Raw genomic sequence first — 15,616 nt, 5'->3', positions numbered from 1 at the left:
AGAAACTATGGAAAGATGCACATCATTTTAAAGCTCTCTTTCTCCTCTTTCCAATGATATATAAACCGTCACCCTACGCCTTTTAGTTTTCGCTATTTTCGCGATTGAAAATGCCGCGGCCGCGATTTCGATCGCAAAAATAGAGAAAACTAAAAGGTGTAGGGCAACGATTTAGGTGTCGTCAGAAAGAGGAGAAAGAGAGCTTTAAAATGATATCCATCAAGCCATAGTTATATTGTATTACACAGGGCGACTTTTTGTCAAAGTCAGCAGCTGCATTCAGCAAAATGGAGCTGCTGACACTGGGGAAAGTGTCGTCCTGTGTAATACAATATAACTATGTCTTGATGGATATCATTTTAAAGCTCTCTTTCTCCTCTTTCTGACGACACCTAAATCGTTGCCCTACACCTTTTAGTTTTCTCTATTTTCGCGATCGAAATCGCGGCCGCGGCAATTTCAATCGCGAAAATAGCGAAAACTAAAAGACGTAGGGTGGTGGTTTATATATCATTGGAAAGAGGAGAAAGAGCGCTTTAAAATGATATGCATCTTTCCATAGTTTCTGCACTGCTCGGAGTCCCTTTAAAGGACCCAAAATTAGATGAAACTGGCTACTTTAACGTCTGCATTACGACCAGATGGTGTGAGAGAGTTCAATTTGAAAATCCAGAAGACCTCTCTTTCACATAATTTACAGAATCTTTGACCCGATGGTTGTTCTGATGAAATGACCTCCAATCCCATCACTTCTCTGAGGATTTCCCATGATTCTGGGTACACTATGTTACTCCGCCCCATCTTCGACCCATCGTCTGTGTTCTCAAACCTTTCCCTTAATGATCTAGTAGTTCTACCTTCATAATATTTTGAACAATCACAGGAAATCAGACAGACCACATACGTGGAAGAACAATTCCTGAAGTGCTTATTACTGATGGTATTGCTATTTACTTGGATACTTTTTGTACGATACCTGTTGAATTTGCAGAATTTACATCGCTGTTATCTGCACTTGAAGTTACCTTCCAATTTATGCAAAGTCTGATTTGGGGTTTCTTTTTTCCACCAACATTACTGCATACTATCTGATTCTTTGGAGATTTGGCTCTTCTAAAGATGGTTTGTGGTCTTAAAGGTAAACGCCTTCGAGAAAATTGGCCCCTTTTAATCAAGGATCCAATTTTTCAGATTATTGGATTTATCTCTTCTGCGCTGCTGTTATATGTGGTTATAAAGTTAGGGCCCGTATTAGTTCTTTGATTCCTTGTTCTGAATGTATCTTCTTTTCAGCCTTGTCCGTCATCAGTTTCTCATGGCATTTGTCTGTAAAGATTTGATCGAGACATGCACTTTGTGTTTTGTAGTCTACAGAACTGTCTTTGGAGGACATTTTTGAGCCACCTTGGATGATGACAACTGTTCCTATGAAGACAGGGGAGAAATGGCACCACATCCTAAGACCAGGCCACATCTGGATGACTATCAACAGAGGAATGCAGAGCCCACTAGAGGCAACATACACACCTTGTATTCAAAAACAGATGCTAACATCCTCCATTAATGTTATTTTGGTGTAACCATATCGAGTGCAAGATGTGTATCCTGCCTATAATTAGGCTCTGCACACCCATGCTGGTAGTCATTCATATGCTTCGGGAAACGCTGCCACCTCTCCCTGCTGTTCCTACAAGGGAAAGGAAGTTCCTGCTGGTGGTTTAAAGTGTCTACGCAAACTGATATTTCCACTGGTATCATGATAGAGCTGCAAGTTAAAGTGTACCATAGAGGAGTATATCTTCAAGTTTTATACATACCTGAGGCTTCCTCCAGGCCCACCCGCACGGATTGCTCCCACGCCGCCGTCCTCAGTCTTCTCCCTCTTCGGTAACGAGTCACAGGTGCAAAACAGAGGAGTGCACTGAGCATGCGCCAACTGGCCGAACTTACGGGACCCGTTACCGAAGAGGGAGAAGACGGAGGACGGCTGTGTGGGAGCAACCCATGCGAATGGGACTGGAGGAAGCCCCAGGTATGTATAAAACTTGTACATATACTCCTTTCTGGTTTCCTTTAAAGAACAAAATCTCTTCATGGTGTACAACATGCACAAATTGGAGCCCATAATCGTCATTGTTGCAGTGTGTTAGGAATTTCAGAAGTTCCCACTCTTCTCCATCCCAAATTATTAGTACATCATCAGATGTAATGATCCTCTCAAAAGTATGTAAAGTTTAGCAAAACTTGGAGCAAACACCACCCCCATAGCCATCCCACAGGTGTGTAAAGGAAAAAGGATGATGTGTTATTGCAAACATTAACAAATCCAAATTGAACTGGGCTTGCAAAGAGTTGAAAGACCCATCCTGGGATAAAAAATAACTGTCAGCTTCCAAGCCTTTTGTGAGGAATGCCGGTGTATAAAGAACTCCAGTCTAGCAAATTTCTTTCCATTTTAAGCTCTCTACTATGTCAAATACATAACCTGAGTCTCAAGTAAGTATCAGTGCTGCTTGGATACCACTTTTCACCATCTGGATCTAATTCGGATCCGGATACCTAGATATCCGATCCGGGTCGGATATCAGAGTTTAAAATTTTCCAACCCGGATCTGAATTGGATATCCGACCTCAGTATCCAGCCAGATTCGGATATCCGGATAGAAAACCGGTAGTTACCTGAAAATGGCAAAAAAACTTTCGGAGGTCTCTCTCTCTCTTCGAAAGGGATTTTTGGCATTGAAGGTGATGTTGGCTTCTGCTCAGATATCTCAACTAACTATCCGCTCGGATTTCAGATGGGAAATCCAAGTTTGCTCCAATAGTCTATTCGGATTTTAAAAAATATCCAAATTGCTATTCAAAGTTCGGATAGTGCAAAAAGTTTGAATTATCTGGGTAGTTCTGATACCCGGAATCCAGATAAGCACCACTGTCTAGTATATGCTTTGATTTTGATCACTATGGGTTGTAAAAAAAAAATGATCAACATAGTCCAATATGGGGGCCAAAAGGCCGTCCATTCCCGCAACTATAGGGCATCCCGGGGGAATTAAAGAGTCCTTACGTATTTTGGGAATGTGCTAGAAGAAATTAAGTTGTGACTATTCAGAAGAAATGCTTTGGTGACCAGGTTCTTGAGCTCATATTGATATTCTGGGTAGGGTCTGCTTTGCCGCTTGTAACCTGATGTAAATGGATTCATCGCCTAATAACCTGTGCCCCTCCTCTAAATAGCCCAACTCCTCCACCCACCACCACCACCTGCCTGACAATATTAATATTGGATCCAAATAGTTGTTTTTTTGTGGTTCTGTTTCCTTTCACCCTTACACATCTCCAACTGGCACCAAACTGTCTGCTAAAAGATAATTAGGGATTGATGTGAGGACCCTTGGAAAAGGACAGATTGAAGATGGACCTGAGTTTGAACCCACTTGAAGGTATATCTTGCTCTGTCCCTAATGACAGCCAGAGTTCCGCCTCATTCTGCTGCTGATCCTCTAATAGGTGACCTATTAGAGCAGTGATCTACAAACTAAGACCCACGGTCTGAATGTGGCCCCCTGAGGCTTTTTTACCGCCCCCCCCCCCCCCCCACACACACACACACAAATTGTATTACAGATGTGGTCAGCTACATCTTTAAATATTGGTGGTCTACATATAGAATGAAGCCAGAAAGCAGTAATTCGCTGGTTTCCAATCAAATTGCATATCAGGTGACACTGCTGTCCAATTGGACTGCAGGTTGTCACCTGAGTAGGTTTCACTGTCTGGTGCACAAAGACTTCTACAATATTTTATGTATACTCTGGCCCCCCAGCTGTCTGAAGTATGTTGACCCGACCCAAAAGGTTTGGGAATCCCTGTATTAGAGGATCAGCAGCAGGAGGTTTTCAATTTTTCAAAAACAGTAAAAAAAAAAAAAATTCAACTATTCCTCATTTATACTAAATGAGGACTCAAACCAACTAGAAGCCTTTTCTAAGCGCTGGTGATTTGAAAAAGCTCTTGCTCATGCAATGCTATGGAGGATTTTTATAAAATCACATCGCTCCAGGACATCAAAGCAAGAATTCATGATTTAACAGTGCAAACTCAGAATCTGTGAAATTCAGAATGCATTCAGGAATTCCCCCCAAAAAATGTTGGCTTTTGAGTTAGGCAACTCCAACAATTCCTTATAGTCCATTCTGATGTGATCTCCTTTCAGTTAGGGGCAACACTAGCTACTTAGCATTAGGGGGCCAGAGGTACCCTCAGTATTGAGAGACACCTGTAGCTACCTATGACAGGCAAAGGCATCCTATTACCAATTTTCAAAAAAGAAATTCAAACAAAAGAAAAGACGACCAAAATAAAAAAAAAACAGACGGTTGTGGTCCTGGATGTTCGGGATTATAGGGACGAGGCCCTTAGACAGCTTGGCGATGGGGATGTGTATCTGCCCTTGCTTCACAATCCCACTTCCGACTGCGCTCGGGACCTCCGGGGGCTGCTGGAGCATGGGGTGAATATGGGGGTACTAACTAATCGTCTTTCTGAATTCTTGTGCCCTCTTCATCCTGTTCTCCCTGTGTTCCACCTCCCGAAGATCCACACGCCGGGCGTTCCTCCAAGGGGCCGACCTATTGTTGCAGGTATTGGCTCCTTGGGGGAGCGCCTGGGCGAATGGGTGGATGCACATCTCCAGCCCCTGGTGTGTAGACTGCCGGGTTATCTTCAAGATACCCGCCACGTTCTTTTTAGCCTTGAAAGGTTTGAGTGGCATGGGTGTTTCCAGGGGGTGACATTAGATGTCGCCTCTCTCTATTCTTCTATTCCTCATGCACTCGCTTTGCAAGCACTAGAATTCGACTTGACTACATATTCGTCTTGATTCTTCACTACAGTCTTTTTTGCTAATGGCTGTGGAGTTCCTCCTCACACACGACTTTTTTGTTTTTGATTGTGGGTTTTATCTCCAGAGATGCGGAGCTTCCATGGGGGCAAAGTTTTCCCCCTCCTTAGCGAACCTCTACATGGGCTGGTGGGAGGAGCTCCGCATCTTTGGGGATGATAACCCTTTTTCCTCCCATATCAAGTGGTATGGGAGGTATATAGATGATTTGTTGTTGGTGTGTGTGTGTGTGGGGGGGGGGGGGGGGGTCCTCCGGAGCTTTTGGGTTCCTTCTTAGATTATTTGAATGACAATCAACTCAATTTGAATTTTATGATGAATACTGATGCAAATGCTATTGATTACTTGGATTTTACTCTCACTGCTGATCCTTTGTCACAATCAATCTTTACACGTACCTTTAGAAAACCAACATTGGCCAATTCTTGCCACCCTAAGCACACCATTGATGCCATTCCCACAGGTGAATTAGAGCAATTCACAATTGCTCTAACTTGGAGGATGTAAATAATGAGTGCACCCTGGTTGAGTCGAGGCTACGACAGAGAGGTTACACTGACCAACAACTTAAGTCAAGCCGAAATAAGGCTGCCAAGAAGTCTAGGAAGGAACTTCTGGTGGGGGGTAGGAGACGGCCGGGTAGAACAGGTATGGGAGCTGTTACTTTTGTAACAGAATACAGTCTGGAATATAAGAATATTATAGAGGTTATTAAAAAATATCTTCCAGTTCTGCATTCAGACCCAAAACTCAAGCTTGTTCTTGACAGAGGTTGTCGCTTCTCGGCCTGTAGGGCTCGCACTTTGGGGTCCACATTGTCTCCCAGCCTTTTCAGATCCACCACCTCCATACGCACTCCAACATGGCTTACCACAGTGGGCTCTTACCCCTGTGGCTTTTCTACATGTCATTACTGTAAATGTCATCAAAAAGGTACTTCTGTGTTTTCTTTCACAGCGAATAGGTCTTTTCCCATTGTGCAATATATCAATTGTGATACCAAATACACAATTTATGTAATTTCGTGCACCAGTTGCCGTATACAGTATGTAGGTTGCACCACCCGGAATCTTCGGGCAAGAATAGGTGAACATTACTGTGGGGCAAACTGGAACACTTTTCAAAAATCTGCGGTGTCGAAACATTTTGAGGGTTGTCACAATGGGAATATGACCTCCTTTAAATTCCAGGGAGTAGAAAGAGTGGTTGCTCCATTTAGAGGCGGAGACGTACAGAGACTCCTCCTTAAACGAGAAGCTTTCTGGATTCATCGTATGGGTACTTGTACCCCGGCGGGTTTAAATACCCGCTTGGATATAAGTCTCATATATGACTTTTAAACAATTCTATATTGTTCTTTATCTTTTTGCTAGGTATTCCTCCCTCTTCCCCCTTCCGTTCTCTTCTGCACCTTTATGTGCATATTTTACATAAGAAAGTGGTTTTAGAGGGTTTTGTCCTATGCTTTGTATATGATCAATGTTACTATGTATTGGATATATGTATTTGTCTCTTTAAGAGGGATGTGTTCTTTGTTGGTCGGTGGTAGAGATGTAGCGAACAGTTCCAGGCGAACTTTGGTGGTTCGCGTTCGCCTGCAGCAGGCGAACTTTTGCGGAAGTTCGATTCGCCCCATAATGCTCTATTGAGCAAAACTTTGACCCTCTACATCACAGTCAGCAGGCACATTATTGCCAAACACACTGCTCAAGGCCCGCCCCCCCTCCCTCCTCCAAGCAAGGTCCTTATACCATTTGACTCACTTGTCTGCCTACACTAATTAGTTAAGGGACAGCTGCTAGAAGGGAGGAGGGTGGTCCAGGTATTTGAACCCATGAAACATGTTTTTTATCATTTTTTTTAGCCAGTAGAAATTTTTTTAAAATTTTGAAGTTCGCATCCCCATTGAAGTCTATTGCGGTTCGCAAACTTTTTCACGAACCGAACTTTCCGCGGAGGTTCGCGAACCGAAAATCGGAGGTTCGCGACATCTCTAGTCGGTGGGGGCAAGGCCCTCTTCCCCCCCCCTCCACCTTCCGGCTATAAAGTTCCCACCTCTCACCAGGAATGGCATAACTATGATTAAGGGCGAATACTGAGCCCGATGTGCGTCAGTTATTCCTTTGACCATTTCATGTTATTTATATGTGGTTTCTTCAATAAAAAGTTTCAGCTTTTACTACACCACTGTGCTTGCGGATCCTCCTTCATCTGCTGCTGTTACTGGTTTGGCTAACCTGAGCCTGTACCAGGGTATGGATTTTTGGGGGGTTTAAGAGCGTATTGGCCTTTCTTTCACAGGCAAAGGAAGCAAGGGAGATGTGACAGCTGGGCCAGCACACGATACGGTTCGGCGGGGGTTGGTAGGTTCATGGAGGGTGAAGTATAGGCATCTGTGCCTATAGGCTCCTGTGATATAAAATCACCCTCCCCATGTCATTTCTTTTCCACCATATTCTTGACATTCTTCTTGCCTTCCTGATATGTGCCCCCCAAAAGAAGTCCCTGATCTCTCCCGAAAACTCACCTGTCACTCTGGTGAGGAAGGATTTCTGTACAGGAAGAGGGGTTCCCTCTCTGTTCTTCATGCTGGTGTAGAAGTCATTCTGCATCTGCTGCTGGAAGAGAACCACCTTCACCGTCTGGAGGGAACTGACTGAATTTGCACTGATGAAGTCCACCACACCGTCTAGGAGGGAATCCGCCACCACCGAGGCTGCTAAATTTCCAGCACCTGCATTAACAAGACACACTCATTTCATTTCAAATCTATGATTCAACATTTTCTATAGTAACCCCAACAACAAAATACTTTCGTCAACACAATCTTCTAGGCAAGCTATGCCAGATCCTTCTGCTAGGTTCTCATTTGTTCTCCTTACAGGACTGTGATGTGGAACCTTTCCTTGTGGGATGTGTGAGGAGGGCTGCAGAGGACTGAGGTGTTTACCGGATGAACCAGCAATGACACTGACTGGAATTACACAAATGCATTTTTGGGGCTATCACAACCTACAGGGATCAACCTTGTGGTGATATATTGGGGTGCTGATGATGTTAAGGATAATACAGGAACATATTCTTTCATTTTTCTATCTGCTGTGTATTATGTCAAAGGTATAGATATGCCAGGCTGGCTTCATGGAGTTTCTGTATGTACATGTAAATTAACTCTATCATTGTCTGCTTCTAATTAGGAAACACTTAAAGAGACTCCGTAACAAAAATTGCATCCTGTTTTTTATCATCCTACAAGTTCCAAAAGCTATTCTAATGTGTTCTGGCTTACTGCAGCACTTTCTGCTATCACCATCTCTGTAATAAATCAACTTATCTCTCTCTTGTCAGACTTGTCAGCCTGTGTCTGGAAGGCTGCCAAGTTCTTCAGTGTTGTGGTTCTGCTATGCACTCCCCCCTCAGGGGGGAAAGAAACACACAAATGATCTCTTGAGATTCAAAAGGAATGCTGTATACAGCCTGCTTGTGTATGGATGTATTTTCTATGTGTGGACATACTGTACATCAACCTACTTCCTGGCCTGGTGGCCATTTTGTTTGTTTATAAACAAACTTTTTAAAACTGTTTTTAACCACTTTTAATGCAGCGGGGAGCGGCGAAATTGTGACAGAGGGTAATAGGAGATGTCCCCTAACGCACTGGTATGTTTACTTTTGTGCGATTTTAACAATACAGATTCTCTTTAAGAACAGGGAATGCTAAATGGATTTGCTAGCCTCTGGCAAGGAGATGGCTAATTAGTCAATAGCCAGTCAGATCCTTACCTTTGATCTGCTAGGAAATAATGTCACCAATGTGTTGCCACCTGTAACCTGGAGTAGGGAAGCCTTTTGTTGTGTGTGTGCTATAATACACTTTTACATGTGGAAGTTAGATCTCTGGGAATTAAATTATGTCTGGAAATTTAATTAAAACGAATTCCCCTCTTCCAAACGGGCTTGCAGCCTCAAGCCAAATCTCCCAGCATAAAAAGCAGGGGCAGATACCTAAAATCAGTCCGCTCCTGATGGTAGCTGAAACTGGGTGGACTCCCGGTCCAAGCTAAGTTGGCTCCTGGTCCAACCAGAACTGTGTCCGTCCACAAAAACCAAGTCCAAGGTTCTTCTATCCTGATCCCTGTTTATTTTGGTAAGCAAATTGTAACGATTGTGGAATTATCTCTGTGGTCAGCGCACAGGACGCACGCTGACACTGTGGAAATCCTCCACAAGCGTATAATTTGAGAGAACCCAGCAAAAGGTGCAACGCACCTGTAGAGGGAAATTCCTGTCGGCAGATGGAGCTGTGGAGTGCAGAGGAACAGATCCTCTGCCCTGCCACAGACGCCAGATTGGAATTGTACGAAGGGAAGAAACGCAGGGCAAGATAGCCCTTAAAGAGAGAGAGTAAAGCGACAGTGTATGTGTGTCCACCAATCTAGTCGCCATCCAGCGACGATGAACACACAACCATGAAGATCAGGTGAGAAGGCAATCGCAAGAGATGGCAATTGCTAACAGCGACACAAGACCGAATAAGCACAGAGGAGGAATGTATGTATGTCCACCAATCTCGTCGCCAACCTGCGACGGTGAACACACAACAGAGGAAACCAAGTGAGAACGCAATCGCAAGAGAAGCGATTACGAATGAGAATGAGCACAGGGACAGAATGTATATGTGTGCACCAATCTAGTCGCCAACCAGCGACGGTGCACACACAACAGTAGAAACAAAGTAGGAACGCAATCGTGAGAGAGGCGATTACCAGAGGTGACACAAGACTTAAGCAAGACAGGGCACGAGAGTAGCAAAGGCACAGCAAATCATACAATGAGAAGATAAGGAAAATAACAAACGCTAACTAAACGCGAACACCACACTCATTCGCAACAGTGAACAAGTTTACAGCGCGATCTCCGCACGTTAAGCACAACAGAGACAAGCACGTCTAACTAACCACCGGCACACAAACACGAAACAGAGAACGCGAGCGCTTGCTTAACAGTTACCTCACCGAGCCTACAGCAAGCATTCGTATCAGACAAGACAGACAGACGGACGGGAAACAGGATAGGAAAGATCCACTGCTCTTTCCGCCAGAGCGAGTGCGATCCAAGTAAAGCAACAGAGCTTAGCAGGATCCACTGCTCTTTCTGCCAGAGCGAGTGTGAACCAAGTATAGAAACAGAGTTAGCAGGATCCACTGCTCTTTCCGCCAGAGCGAGTGCGATCCAAGTTCAGGTACAGGATAGGAAAGATCCACTGCTCTTTCCGCCAGAGCGAGTGCGATCCGGGTTCAGGGACAGGATAGGAAAGATCCACTGCTCTTTCCGCCAGAGCGAGTGCGATCCGGGTTCAGGAACAGGATCACAGATCAGAAGGATCCACAGCCACTACCGCTAGGGGCTAGTGCGATCCAAGCAACACAGATGAAACAGAAGGGGCTACCAGTAGCAACCGCTGCTCTGGTTAGCACTCACAGACAGGCAGGATGATTTTCTATCGACCACCGTTGGCGACAGGACAATCACAGCAGAGAGGCAACATAGACAAAACAGATAAGCAAGCTAACTGCACTAGAGGAGCTGCCTAGTGCAGTCCCCAGAATTACTCTAAGATAACTATAACAATCCATCAGGGAAGGCTGACACTCCAGGAGTGTATTTAACAAACCGTTATGACCAGCAAAGCCTTCTGGGAGCAGAAGGCTTTTATACTGCCAGCCCTCAAAGGAGACAGCTGGGCAATTTGCATGTATGCAAAACCCTCAGCAAATCAACTCTGAAAGTTGCAAGATGAAGCCAGGTGTCGTTTCCAGAGACCTGCATCTCTCAGACATAAGGAATGGTCAAACAGCTGTCTGCCTGTGCAGCCAGCTGAGCGGATCATTACACAAATAGCCTTGTGTGTATTTTTGTAACTTTTATCCTTGTAACTTTTATTTTGTAACTGTTACTTTGTTTTTGTAAATCTTTTGCAGATATTATTTTCTGCATTGTTCCACTTTTTTCCTGGAATATTAAATCGTTATTTAATAAGTTTGACTTCTGCTGTACTAAACTAACACTCATAGCCTAGAAGAGACTGAAGTGTAACTGTGTATAAGTCCATGCCTGATTGTATGATTGAGCAACACTACCGTATAAGATTGTAATTGCATTTTGTGTATGGGGCACTTCCGCACTCGACAGCAGAGTGGAAAGTCTCGGAATGGCTAACAGTATCGTTCGGAACGACTGTTAGTGGTTTTGCTTCACTACAGTGTAAGATTGCAATTGTGCGTGTGTGTGGGGCGTTTGTCATACGTTGGCCTAAAGCGCGCAGCTGAGCCAACGTACGAAAACGCCAGTGCGAGTCACTCGGCAGCAGAGTGGAAGTGTCTAGCAACAGCTAGTGGTAGCAGTGAGAGGTGTCCTGAGGGGTCACAGCCTTGTTTTAGCTTGACTAAGGCTGCTTCCATCTCGATCTGGTCAAACCCACAGTCGGGAACCGTATCTGCAGGTGCGCTGCGGGCCGGTTCCTGACAAACCTGACCACACAACCAGCAGTATTTTCTTCCATAGTCAGTCTGTTAGTATGAAAACTAGCAGGTAAGCGACCTCCTTGGGTCAATAAGAAAGAGTGGGGGCCAATATGAGGTGCAAACCCAGAATTGCAATCACTTGGATAGCCAATCACGATTCGCAAATACCTTCTGTTTTAAAGGGATACTGTAGGGGGGTTGGGGGAAAATGAGTTGAACTTACCCGGGGCTTCTAATGGTCCCCCGCAGACATCCTGTGCCTGCGCAGCCACTCCCCAATGCTCCGGCCCCGCCTCTGGTTCACTTCTACAATTTCAGACTTTAAAGTCTGAAAACCATTGCGCCTGCATTGCCGTGACCTCACTCCCGCTGATGTCACCAGGAGCATACTGTGCAGGCCCAGTATGGTCTGTGTCTGCGCAGTACGCTCCTGGTGACATCAGCGGGATCGAAGACACGGAAACGCAGGCACAGTGGTTTTCAGACTTTAAAGTCTGAAATTCTAGAAGTGAACCGGAGGCGGGGCCGGAGCATTGGGGAGTGGCTGCGTGGGCACAGGATGTCTCCGGGGGACGATTAGAAGCCCCGGGTAAGTTCAACTCATTTTCCCCAGACCCCCCTACAGTATCCCTTTAAGAAGGAAAAAGTCTGCTTTGCATAGTATTTTTAGTAAGTGGGGTTTTTGGTCCTTTGTAGCCCCTTATACTCTCCTAGGAGTTCTGGTTCACCACGAGCTTGCAGTGCAATCTGAAACACTGGGTGTTTCAAGTCCCTACCCCATAGAGCCAGATTAATCCATGCCATGCACTGATGAGGATCAACCAATCCAAAACAGTCTATGTGCATGTTGGGTTAATTTGGCTCTGTAATATGAATGTAATGCAAGCCAACCCATCATTGCATTCCAGCGGATCTGGAGGTGTGGTTATCTTACAGTGACAAGGATGATTTGCATATTCAGCAGTGATGCATTGTGGGAGACATATGATCACTCCAATAATCACAAATACTTTGTTTTAACCTGTTGCAGCCCACGTCACGCCAATGGGCGTGGCCGCGGCGGCAGCCCCAGGACCGCCTAATGCCAATTGGCGTAAAGTCCTGGGGCTGTGTTTTGCAGGAGATCGTGCGCAGGGTGCGCGCGCATCTCCTGCTTGGTGGGCGGAGCTCCGCCTTCATTCTCCGAGCGGCAGTTGCCGCTCGGGAGACTGTTAGACACTTCTATTTACACGTACAGCGCTGCGATCAGCAGCAGCGCTGTACTGGGGACAGCCCTGTGACATGGCTGTCCCCTCCTGAGCAACAGAGGTGATCGGCTGTCATAGGATGAAGCCTATGACAGCTGATCACGGGGATTGGCTAGCGGGAGGAGGGAGTGGGGTTTACAATTAATAAAAAAAAAAAAGACAAAAAAAAAAAAAATCATCAAATAAACAAGCACAAATAAACAAACAAACATTTGGGGAGAGGGGGGCGATCAGACCCCACCAACAGAGAGCTCTGTTGGTGGGGAGAAAAGGGGGGGGGAAGAATCGCTTTTGTGCTGTGTTGTGCCGCCCTGCAGCTTGGCCTTAAAGCTGCAGTGGCCAATTTAATAAAAAAATTGGCTGGTCTTTAGGGGGGTTTAACACTGCGGTCCTCCAGGGGCAAACGCAGGATTTTTAAGGGGGGGGATTCCTGAAAGGTCCAGAAGCACGTATGTCCCCGAGTGCTTCCGAATACAGGTGGCTCCATACTGCCCATGCACAAAAGTGCGCTGGTGTATTACGGAGCTGCCTATCTTTGGAAGTACTCAAGGACACGAGGGTTTCTGAGGGCTTCTGGTAGCAGCAAATGTGAACGGGGTACAGCGCTGGAACAACTCCCCGAGAGAGGAACAGGAGATAGACTTAGTTTGGACAATTCAGTGGAATATGCTACATAGTTTCACATACCACAAGCGATAGCCATATGATGCAGGGATATATGCATCTGCGGAAGATGGCGGCGCTATATAAATACTAAATAATAATATTTTGCCTCACCAGGATTGCACTTTTATTTAGCTTTCCTGTAAGACAAGAACACACAGCCAGCTCTAGGGGAAGAGGGAAACAAAGGTGAATGAAGGAGGCTGCTGCACACCAAGAGTGCTTCTGAGCGTTTTTCAAATCAACAGTGATTTGAAAAGCGCTTGGCTAATGTTACCCTATGTGGGTGTTCCCACAGCAGCGTTGTGATTTTTTCAAAATCGCAGGTATACTGCATGTAGCATGTTTTTGAGCAATTCATTCAAAAATCGCTCTGAAAATCACTTCACAAAATCACACTCACAAATTGCTAGCGATTGCTATTGTGATTTTGGCGTTGCACTAGCCCAGAGAGAGGAGTGGAGAAATTGAGAATAGCCTGAGATGGAGCAGAGAACTTATCTGTATTGCAGTCCCACATCACACAGGCTACTTGCCTGTAATCGGACTCCTGTCCCTGTCAGTCTCTCACACAAGTCAGAAAGAAGCCCTCCTGGAATCTAGGGACTGTCAAAAACTTTTCAGCTTGTTAAACACCTTACCCACACATGCAGTCATAACAATGGGGAGAGACCAGACAGATGTTTGCCCACAGACCCTCCAGGCAAGCTCTGCATCATGCTGTGCATATTTACCAGCTTGCCTGCACTCTAATTTCATCATGTTTGACACTTCTGTGCGGTGGAGAGTCCAGGACTCCATAATCAACATTCTCTCACTGCAGGCTGCATCTTCTTGTGAGGGAAGCTGGGCTGCCTCTCTCATTCTATTAGCTGGAGGGAGGCACCAGAAGTTAGAAGGGAGGGAGAATGAGGCTGTTTATATTATGCGGGCTTCCCTGGCTGAATACACAGCTCAGTGCAGGGGGGAGGTTCCAGACACCCGGAATAGCCCCCTCAGTTCGCCAGTGGTCCTCAAGAGGTTAAAGTGAACCTCCGGACTAAAAATCGTCTCAGCAGCACTGAAAAGGCTTGGTGTTTAACAGTTTCACAGCATCAGAACTTTGTTTCTCTTATACAAGCCTCATTTTTAGCTGCACGGAAGAAAACTGCCCGGGCTTTTTTCCCCTGATGCTGTGCAAAGCATGATGGGATTTCTGATGTTGTTCTCGTTCTGCTGTTTTGGTGCAATTTTTTTTTTTTTTACACTTTGAATTTGACATTTGAAGCCTAGTGTGTGCAGCTGGGAGGGGTAATCAGGACACAGGACAGTTGGAACTGTGTCTCCTGCTCCTTGTCACCTCCTTTCAACCAAAAAGATGGCTGCCCCCATGACAAAGATGGCAGCCCCCATGAATCACAAACATTTGCTTGTTCTTTTAAAACAGGGCGAGTAAGATATTATATTACCAATCTATTCTAATAAACATAACTAATGTAACTTGATGACAGTATGTTTGTTTAGGCTGAAGTTCCCCTTTAAGAAGGCAACATTCTGTTTGGGATAGCCAAAATTCCACCAGTCCATGTTTATGCAGAAAAAAAATAAGGCAGTTACACCTTCAGCACCGTTTTTCAAAACATTGTGTTCTATATACAATATATAAGTACCAACACCACAAATCTCACCTCTCCACCCCCTGCTGTCTCATCTAAATATTTCATTAAAAACTCTTCAGGTGGAGTGTACTTGATGGATTCGCCTACTGGACTCTTGCACCTCTTGGAGACCCAGTTAATAAGATTTCCCCACTACAGGTGGTGTAAATTCCAATTTTTGTAACATGCAGTGTGAGCACAGGCTCCTGGCCAATAGAGTATACAAGTATTATCGATTTCCGGTTACCAATATTCTACCATCGGCTATGGGATGGACCTGCTAGCTGTTTTTTTCTGCACTTCTCCCCATCACCTAACTGATAAGATTTCCAATGCCTACTTTAACCACCCCTTTCCCGAAATAAACCCCTTACTAATACTGCCCCTCCCCCAACTTAATCTCTTGATTATTAACCCCATCCCCAAAGTAAACCCCTAATCTCCCCCCCCCCACCACACACACACACACACACACACACACACACACACACACATATATATACACACTACACACACATACACACATACACACATACACAGTACACACACACACATACACACACTACACATACACACATACACAGTATACACACACACACACACACACACACACTACACACACACATACACACACATACACAC

General features: G+C 45.1%; 1 protein-coding gene across 1 annotated transcript in view; it reads right to left on the bottom strand.

Moving 5' to 3' along the window:
* Nucleotides 1-15,616, bottom strand: part of LOC137525261 (protein mono-ADP-ribosyltransferase PARP14-like) — a 70,156-nt gene that overhangs the window by 17,528 nt on the left and 37,012 nt on the right. Inside the window, exon 13 of the mRNA XM_068246285.1 lies at nucleotides 7,431-7,637. Within this exon, the coding sequence (XP_068102386.1) occupies nucleotides 7,431-7,637 (207 nt within the window). The remainder of the gene's footprint in view (nucleotides 1-7,430; nucleotides 7,638-15,616) is intronic.

This window comes from Hyperolius riggenbachi, chromosome 7, assembly GCF_040937935.1.
Source record: "Hyperolius riggenbachi isolate aHypRig1 chromosome 7, aHypRig1.pri, whole genome shotgun sequence".
Classification (NCBI taxonomy): domain Eukaryota; kingdom Metazoa; phylum Chordata; class Amphibia; order Anura; family Hyperoliidae; genus Hyperolius; species Hyperolius riggenbachi.
The sequence above is the reverse complement of the archived record's forward strand: the minus strand, read 5'-3'. Positions and strand labels throughout refer to the sequence as shown.